This window comes from Microplitis mediator, chromosome 5, assembly GCF_029852145.1.
Source record: "Microplitis mediator isolate UGA2020A chromosome 5, iyMicMedi2.1, whole genome shotgun sequence".
NCBI classification, from domain to species: Eukaryota; Metazoa; Arthropoda; class Insecta; order Hymenoptera; family Braconidae; genus Microplitis; species Microplitis mediator.
In genome coordinates this window covers 20,715,800-20,724,785 of record NC_079973.1, presented here as the reverse complement: position 1 = coordinate 20,724,785, position 8,986 = coordinate 20,715,800, and the positions used below count along the sequence as shown (strand labels likewise).

At 31.3% G+C, this 8,986-nt stretch overlaps 2 protein-coding genes across 2 annotated transcripts; one reads left to right on the top strand and one right to left on the bottom strand.

Moving 5' to 3' along the window:
- Positions 1-158: 158 nt before the first annotated feature.
- LOC130668272 (cationic amino acid transporter 4) lies at positions 159-3,840 on the bottom strand. The gene is made up of 6 exons (XM_057470473.1): positions 3,691-3,840; positions 3,343-3,492; positions 3,025-3,273; positions 2,048-2,386; positions 925-1,968; positions 159-845 (listed from the first exon to the last, which is right to left on the bottom strand). The coding sequence occupies exons 2-6, from the start codon at positions 3,482-3,484 to the stop codon at positions 634-636; spliced, it is 1,986 nt and encodes a 661-aa protein (XP_057326456.1). The 5' UTR covers positions 3,485-3,492; positions 3,691-3,840; the 3' UTR covers positions 159-633.
- A 356-nt stretch (positions 3,841-4,196) lies between these two features.
- On the top strand, positions 4,197-8,499 carry LOC130668515 (probable ATP-dependent RNA helicase DDX28). Its single transcript, XM_057470851.1, has 7 exons — positions 4,197-4,425; positions 4,534-4,776; positions 6,213-6,527; positions 6,635-6,892; positions 6,973-7,080; positions 7,508-7,899; positions 7,976-8,499. Exons 1-7 carry the CDS (start codon positions 4,354-4,356, stop codon positions 8,175-8,177), a joined length of 1,590 nt encoding a protein of 529 aa, XP_057326834.1. The 5' UTR covers positions 4,197-4,353; the 3' UTR covers positions 8,178-8,499.
- Positions 8,500-8,986: the final 487 nt, after the last annotated feature.

Sequence of the window (8,986 nt, the reverse complement as noted above, 5' to 3'; positions counted from 1 at the left end):
TTGAACCGAGAAATTTAAAAAGTTACAAGTAATTCAAAAACTTTCGGATAATTGTAAAATTTACGAATAATCCGAAAAGTTACGAATGATTCGAAAATTTTTTTTTTGAATGAATTAAAACTGTAATATTTTTTCCAATAATTCAAGTTTTTGTCAGAGATAGATAGAGCTCAGATAAGAATATACGAAAAAATTATTTTTGATTACTTTAAAAACCAAACTCTCCATTAATCCGTCAGCACTCCCGTTATGAGAATTTTGCTCACAGGACACAATTCAACTTATAGGATGTCGCTGTCGCGCAAGCGAGACACTAAAAATCACGGGATGCTGACGAGTTAAATAAAAATTGAATATTTGAAAACTGATCAGAATTTTCTCGATTTGAATCGAGAAATTTAAAAAGTTACAAGTAATTCAAAAACTTTCGGATAGTTATAAAATTTACAAATAATTTGAAGTTTCGAATGATTCAAAAATTTCAAATTATTCAATTCGAACCCGATTCGCATACCCCTACTATTTTTACATTGATTACTATTGAGATATTTCACCTGATATATTTTGACTGAGATATTTTTGGCTGAAATGTAAAGAGGGGTAACCTGGTTAAATAAATATTACTGGGTAAATTTAACGATATGAATCGGCATTGAGAATCGGTTGTTTATCAGAATTCTTTTTAGACTGAGATAAACGATTCGTTTTAAATCTTAAACCAGAATTAACTTTACTGCGTGCTTGAGCTTGTTCTTCTTCGAATCTTGTCATGAGAACAGAATACGAATTAGGACCTGATGCTTCTTTGCTATGATGAATTCCATAGAGGAAGTAAATAAGAATTCCTGTAAAAAAAATTAATTAATCAAATTACTATATCATTCATTGATTACATAAATCTTGTGACTTATGGTTATGACATACCAATAAACATCCATACAAGGAAACGCAGCCACGTCAGTATTTGTAAATGACTCATAAGAAGAATATTAATATAAATACTTATTGCAGGTACGACTGGTACAAAAAGTACTCGGAATTTATCATCAGTAGCTGGGCATTGTTCGTGTGCTCCAATTACGAGTAAACAGGCGACCATAATCAATGAAACGAATAAGTAAAGTAAACTATTCCACCAAGATAGTTCATGATCAAATGGCGAAGTAAGACCGAGTAAAAGTACTGAGACACAGGAGCATCCAGCAATGTAGATTATTAATGCTGCAATTACAGCTGTCCCAGGCTCCCAGTTTCCAATAAAACTTGACAATTTAGCATAACGTTTTTTTAATCTACCAACAGGATTTACTTTTTGACATTCAATGAGCTGAGAGTCATCAGGTGATGAATCAGTCAGACTACTGGTACTACTGGTATCGCTGGATGATTCACCTTCATGTGTCTTTGTACTTGGAATAAATTCCGGAATCTCATTGCTAGGTCTGTATCGCAAAATAATAACACTCGCTGATACAATAGTATAAGCAAGAAAAGTACCGATGGACATGAATTCCACAAGGTGTGCTAAGTCAAATAGTAGAGCAATTATAGAACACAGAACTCCACTGACGGCTAAATTAATAATTGGCAATTGTGTACGTTCATTGACACGACCCAGGAATGAAAAGAGTAAACCATCACTAGCCATGGCGTATATTATTCTTGGTAATGAAAATAATGATCCAAAGAGAGTTGTTGTCATGCCGCACAGTGCTCCGATGCTGATGACATACTTTGCCCAGGTAACGCCTTTCGATGCGAATGCTTCGGATAATGCTGCCGTTGGATTTATTTCCCAGTATGGTACCACTAATGTCAGCATTCCGCTGAGAAGAATGTACCCGATTACTACTATTATCATTGAATATGTTGTTGCTCTTGGTATACTTTTGCTTGGGTTCCGCGCTTCTTCACCGCAGCTAGCGATTGAATCAAAACCGACAAATGCATAAAAACATTTCGCAGCACCTTAAATTAATTAATTAAATTAAATAGACTATTATTTTATAATCTATTTTTTTATAGATTTATTTAAATTTAAAATTACCTGCCATGACACCAGCGATGCCAAATGGCATAAATCCGTAGTGCTTTTCGTCGGTCCAATTACCCAAGCTCGCGTATTGAAATCCGAGCCCAACTACTAAGCCGATTACGCCGAGATTTACGAGTGTAAGGACTGAATTTAATCTTGATGATATTTTAACACCAGTTCCCAGGAGAAGAGCATACACAAGACAAAGTATACAGGCCAGTGGATCTGGTATATGTCCAAGTGATGAACTCATTTCATGACCAGCCATAAGATTACCAGTAAAATTGCTTAACGTTCCTCCTGCTAATGAATCTACATATCCACTCCAAGCTCTTGCTACTGAAGCAGCCCCTATTATTATCAATACAAAAACAAATTTTTTAGTACTTGCCCGAGTCAAAATTTAAGGCATACTTTGAACCTAAATGAGAATTGAAAATAGACCTACTTAGGCTTACATTACAAAGGCTTGAATTGAACCTACTTACTTATGGAGGCATAAATTAAACCTACATAGACATAAATCGTGAAACGAACGTAACTAGACTTAACAGAAGGAAGGACTTGCAAGGAATACTAGAGATAAAATTGTTAAATTCGCGGATTATTAGACAATTGATGCGATCGAGTCATCTCTCCAGTGGGCTAATGACACCCAAGGGTGGATTGGGTCCCACAGGCAGTCTGGGACTAACGGGGGTCAGTTTAGAAAATTCTAAGATTAGTAAAAAATTGCTGCGATCTAGCGATTTATCAGTAGATTAATGACACCTAGGAGTAGAATAGGATCTGGAAGCAGCCTGGGACCAACAGAGAGTGGATTCAAAAAATTCTCAGCTCGTTCGTTTCACGATATATGTCTGGTAGGTCTCGTTCATGCCCTTGTAAGTCTAAAATGATCCATTTCAAGCTTTTACAATGACTATGTCCTAAAAAGTCTAATGTAGGTTTCCAATGCTAACTAACTAATTAATTATTGGATTAGTTACCTATCATATGCTCTAGAATAATATTCCAGCCGATAACAAATGCCCAGAACTCGCCTAATGCCACGTAAGTATAAACGTAAGCACTGCCAGCTTTTGGAACACGGGCACCAAATTCAGCATAACAGTATGCCGAAAAAGCGGATGCTAATCCAGCCAACATGAAACTTATTATTATAGCTGGTCCAGCTATTGAATGAGCTACTTGACCAGTCAATACATAAATGCCAGCTCCCATCATATGACCGACACCTTTACAATTTAAATTAATAAATTAATAATTAAATGAATATAAATATCATTAATTAAATTTTTATTTACCCAGAAACGTCATATCGAAAGTTGTTAAGCATCTCTTCAAAGGCGTCTCCATTCCATCACCATCAAGACGCTTTATCCGGTTCATTTTAGAACAAATCCCAGACATCACATGTCCGAGAATCATTCTTCGAACCGAAGGCATTTTTATGCCTGAAAATAATTAATTAGGTAATAAAAATAAATATAATAAGTCTATTCACTCACAACAGCTGTTTTATGGTAAATTTTATTTTTAAATTTTCAAAGCTACAGTTACTCTGTATGAGTAAAATTTATTGAGACAAAGAGAAAAAGTGCAATCGTGGATTTTTATTTAAGTAAATAATTTTATTTATTTTTGTAACTCACCTTTCAGGTACTCAGTGTATTGATAGAGTAATTATTGATGAACTTGTCAAGCTATAAGCTTTTAGGAATAGATGAAAAAGTACAAAAAAACGTCTATTAGTAAGTGGGTGGTAGTTTCTACGCAAGCTCAAGTGTTTCATCGATTTTACTCATCATTGTCTACCGTGACATCCTTTTCTTTCATTCATATCTATTACGCTTATAGTAAAAAAAAAAAAAAAACAATTGTCCTTTTCATTTCATAAAATTATTTATGATTATTTCAAATTATTCATTTTATTCAAAATCATAGAAAATATCATAAGTACTTTCATTTAATAAAATTTGGAATAAAAAAAATTTTATTGGTAAAAAAATTAAAAAACAGTAGGAAAATATTTTTTCAAATTATTTATTTACACTTTTTATGTGATGAAAAAATATGAAATGATGATAAAAATAAATTTTGAATTTTAAATAAAATTAAAAAATTTTTTCGCTCAAAGTAGTTCGGAAAATTCCGCAAGAGGCAGCACGTGCAAGTCATATGTGTGACATGTGTAGATCTGCATTGTTTATATTTTGTTTTTCATATTTTTTAACAATTAACACAATTTAATTGTTGACAATGATATTTAATAATAGTAATAATAATAATTAATTTTATTGCAAAAAGTAAAAAAAATGTTTCGACAAATTTGTAATTTATGTCAAAAAGTTGAAGTTACTGCGATTCGTAACCTCCGAAAGTACTCGGTGTGTATTAAAAAATTTATTTTTTAATTAATATTTATATTATTGTCATTATTTATCAGTCAAAAGTATTACATAAAATAATAACAATTTATTTTTTTAAAAATAAAGTTGTCAGCAGCATGGAGGCAAAATTCAATACTGATGTATCCGGAAATAGACGAAGATGATCATGATACTCCAGAAATAAAAAATAATGATGTCATTAAACCAATAATACAGTGTAGAAGGAAAATATTTAATTTTTATCCAGGTAAAACATACAGGAAATTTGAAGACATGCCAATAGCATCTGGGTCATGGCACAATGCTAAATCTAAAGGAGATTACTTTACAATTTATCCTACGCTTGAGGTTTTTACTTTTTTTTTAATCAGCAATAAAGTATTTAATTATTGATACTTTATTTTAATATTTATTTATTCATGAAATGATTCATGAACTTGTCCCATGATATTTATGCAGTCAAATAGAACTAATGAATGAAAAACGCAATTACTATACACGTCATAGCTCACTTTTGAATATTAATCGAACAAAAATATATGGTAGAAAAATCTTTAGTGTAAAAGATCATTGAAAAACTATATAAAGGAATATTGATATAAATTAACGGGTGTACCGTAAACTGATCCCAACAATTTAATGCCACGACAAGTGACCCCTATAAATTGACACCGACATTTGATCCTATTGACATTCGGTTGAAAATTATGAAGATAAAGGTTTTGAAAATGATGATAATGAAAATTATGAAAATCTTTACGAAACTGATGAATTAGAAAATCAGTTGTCAATTGAACCGGCATTATGACAAGTCGCTCCAAAACCTCTCTATGCACAGACAACTATAGCACCTCTTTACCTAAAACATGTCTACCGTAAAATAAAACTATCCTTGAACTGATTACTCCAAAACATCTCTATGCAGAACAATTTTCCTCAAGCTTTACTCCAAAACTTTTCTATTCAATGCCAATACTATCCGAAATAACACTATTTATTATTGACTCAGCTTAAAGATCATCGGTAACTAAGAAAACATGATAGTTAACATGGAAATTTACGTGTTTTTTCAGTTACCGATGATCTTTAAGCTGAGTCAATAATAAATAGTGTTATTTCGGATAGTCTTGGCATTGAATAGAAAAGTCTCGGAGTTAAGTTTGCGCTTAAGGAGAGTTGTTCTGGAAAGAGATTTTTTGGAGTAATCATTTCAAGGATAGTTTTATTTTACGGTAGACATGTTTTAGGTAAAGAAATGCTATAGTTGTCTGTACATAGAGAGATTTTGGAGCGACTTGTCATAACGCCGTTGGACCAGTTGTCAGTTGGATCTAGTCTGTGGGATCAATTGTCGGGGATCAGCTATCATGAAACCTAATTAACGATATACGTGTACTCAAAGATGATTTTTTTATTGTAAATTTTTATGAAATTAATGAAATATATATGCTAAATAATCGCATATTTATTATAAAAAATTTACATATTAAAAGAAATTATCATCTATTCATACTGTGTTTGTTTGTTTAAAAATTAAAACAGTTTCAGTTGACAGCAGATTTCACTGTCATAAACATATTTATAGATTTTTTTATATAAAATTAATATGGTATCAATAATTGTTACATTTGAGTATTTTATGTTTATTAAAAAATTTTATTGACGTTAAAAATAATAAATAAATTTGAATCTCCAACATACTGCTTATAGTATCAATAATTATGGATTTTATACCTATTAAATATTCATAACTATAATTTATTAATCTTATTTGTTTTTTTAAGGAAGAGCAAGAAGAAGAGGCAGAGTTAAGAATAAAGTCATTTGATGATTTATGTATTAATGAAGGTTTAATTAAAAATCTTAAATTTTATAATATTGAGGAACCAACATTGATACAAAAACGGGGAATACCTGAAATATTAAATGGACAAAATATATTTATAACTGCTGAAACAGGATGTGGAAAAACATTGACGTATTTACTTCCTGTAATGAATCAAGTCTTAAAATGGAAAACTCTTGTTCAAGATAGGCCACATAATTCCCCACTCGCTTTAATTCTTACACCCAGTCGTGAATTAGCACATCAAATTGGTGTAAATTTATTTCTTATATATATAAATATATATAACTATTTAATTAGTAATTACAGTTAAACAATGGAGTTAAAAATTTATATGTATATAAAAATTTTTTTTAATAGGCCGAAGCAAAAAAATTGTCAATAAATTTAGGTATTAACGTAAAAACATTAAGTGGAGGTAAAACTAAAAAACTGATGCGTAATCCATCAATTAGAGACGTTGATATTTTAATTGGTACAATTGGTGTCATAAGTAAACTAACAACAGTAAAGATTTATAAACTAAACTACGTACGTCATACTGTAATTGATGAAGCCCACGCACTTTTTGATGAAACTTTTGAGGAAAAAATGCAATATTTTCTTAAAAGAATTAAAGTACATTTATTATTTATTACTAGTTCATGTATACATTTTTTAATTAATATCATTTAAAATTAATTGTAATATAATTGTAGTTTGGATTTGAACAAGTTGGTAATAATTTTCCGGAAAGCAGTCAACTAACATTCGCTTCCGCTACATTGCCTAAAACAATGCCAGAATATTTAAATAAATGTGTTGACGTACGTACATTTATTAATGAAATTATCGATTAATTTTATTAGAGGCCGTTCATAAAATACGTCACGCAAAATTTTACTCTTCCCCCCCCCCTCCTTCGTCACCCTACGTCACATTTTCTGCGATTCCCTATCAATATTACGTCATAAATAATTGACCCTTTCCATCATTACGGAAATCTATCCATAGAAATTTTTATATATTTAAAAATATGAAACGAATGACTTTCTATCGCAACAAAAAAACTGAGAGAAAAATTTGCAAATTTGTTTGATGAGCTGCGAACGTCAAGTTTCCTTAGACCCCCGACCTCCCTTGTCACAGTAAGCGACACCCCCCCCTGCCCCATAAGTGCGAACGTATTTTACAAACGGCCACTTGATGAAAATAAATAAAATGGTTATTAAAATTTATTTACTCGTGTATTAGATGGATTCTATTATTCAAATATCAACAGCTAATACACATCGAGTTCTGGTGCCACAAAAATTTATGCGACTTGGAGGATCACAAAAAGCACCAATGCTACTAAAATTAGTAAAACCACGTGCGCTGAGACGAGAACCAACATTAATATTCAGCAACGACTCTTCAACGTGTGACTTTATTTCCATATTTTTAAATCAAATGAATATAAAGGCAACAAATTTACATGGCTCGATACCAACCGAGGTACGCAACGGCAAATACAGAGCATTTAAAAACGGTGAAATCAGTGTGTTGTCGACGACAAATGCTGGTGCTAGAGGATTAGATACGATTATGGTTGATTTTATAATTAATTATGATTTTCCAATGAGTACCATTGAATATATTCACAGGTTCTTATTTATTAAATATATTTACTGTTGTATAATTTTTTACTTATAATTAAAATTTATAAAATATTATTTATAGATGCGGAAGAACCGGAAGAGTTGGCGGAAAAATAAATGGCAGAGTTATTAATTTTATAAGTAAACCACTTGAAATAGAAATGACTAAAAAAATAGAACGTATTACAAGACGTATGCAACCACTTCCGATGTTTGACATTACAGAGCAACGTGAAAAAAGGGAAATGGATAATGAAATTAAACAGCTTATAGCGCAGTCTTAATTTTGTTAAATTTATAAATAAAAAAAATTATAAAAATTTTGTTACGATGATAATTTTAAATAAAAAAATAAAAACCGGAAAAGAAAGAAAATAACTGATTGATTTAATGGCATTGAAACAAAGAAAAATATTTTTGGCAAGAGGAAATAGGGAGTGTACCCACCACCCATCCGCTCACTCGTTCATTCACTGAATCTACATACCATTACATCCGGTTTAAACACATGCCATACGCACTATCAACCGGTCAACTGAGTTTGTTTTTATTTTTTCCCCTCGTTACATAAAATAAAACAAAAATAAAAAAATAAAGTTTATATTAAAATAAACCTACACTTCGCTCATCCTATTCTTCTTTTATTTATTCCATCCATCTATTATTTATGAATTCCGAATAAATTCACCAGCGATAGTATCTCGAAAGTTTTTTTATTTTTAAATCCCATGATTTTAGAATCACCCATTCGAAAATGCGTTAACCAACAACTTATCCACCTCCGTCTTTCTTATTCTGATGATCACCATCACTATCATGATTATGATTATGATTATGATGATGTTGATGGTGTAATTAGTGTGGGCATCGCCGTAACATGTAGGACAGGGGCATCATTCTCTATTTAAAAAAGGAAATGAAAAAAAATATACTAGAAATGGCGATTAGAGCGTCAGAAAATTTATGAGATGGGAGCATATACGCAGTTGAGGTATTTATGCGACGAGGTGTGTGAAAAAAAAGTAAAGAATACATTTTCAAATAAAAAGAGAGAGGAATGAGTCACAGGGTTCGGAAATGCCTGGAATTGCTG

Coding starts and splice junctions, on each gene's coding strand:
- LOC130668272 (XM_057470473.1), bottom strand. CDS start 3,484: ATGCCTTCGGTTCGAAGAATGATTCTCGGACATGTGATGTCTGGGATT. Junction 2,387..3,024: donor TATTCTAGAGCATATGATAG/GTAACTAATCCA, acceptor TGATAATAATAG/GGGCTGCTTCAGTAGCAAGA. Junction 1,969..2,047: donor CATCGCTGGTGTCATGGCAG/GTAATTTTAAAT, acceptor AATTAATTTAAG/GTGCTGCGAAATGTTTTTAT.
- LOC130668515 (XM_057470851.1), top strand. CDS start 4,354: ATGTTTCGACAAATTTGTAATTTATGTCAAAAAGTTGAAGTTACTGCG. Junction 6,893..6,972: donor ATTTTCTTAAAAGAATTAAA/GTACATTTATTA, acceptor ATATAATTGTAG/TTTGGATTTGAACAAGTTGG. Junction 7,081..7,507: donor ATTTAAATAAATGTGTTGAC/GTACGTACATTT, acceptor CTCGTGTATTAG/ATGGATTCTATTATTCAAAT.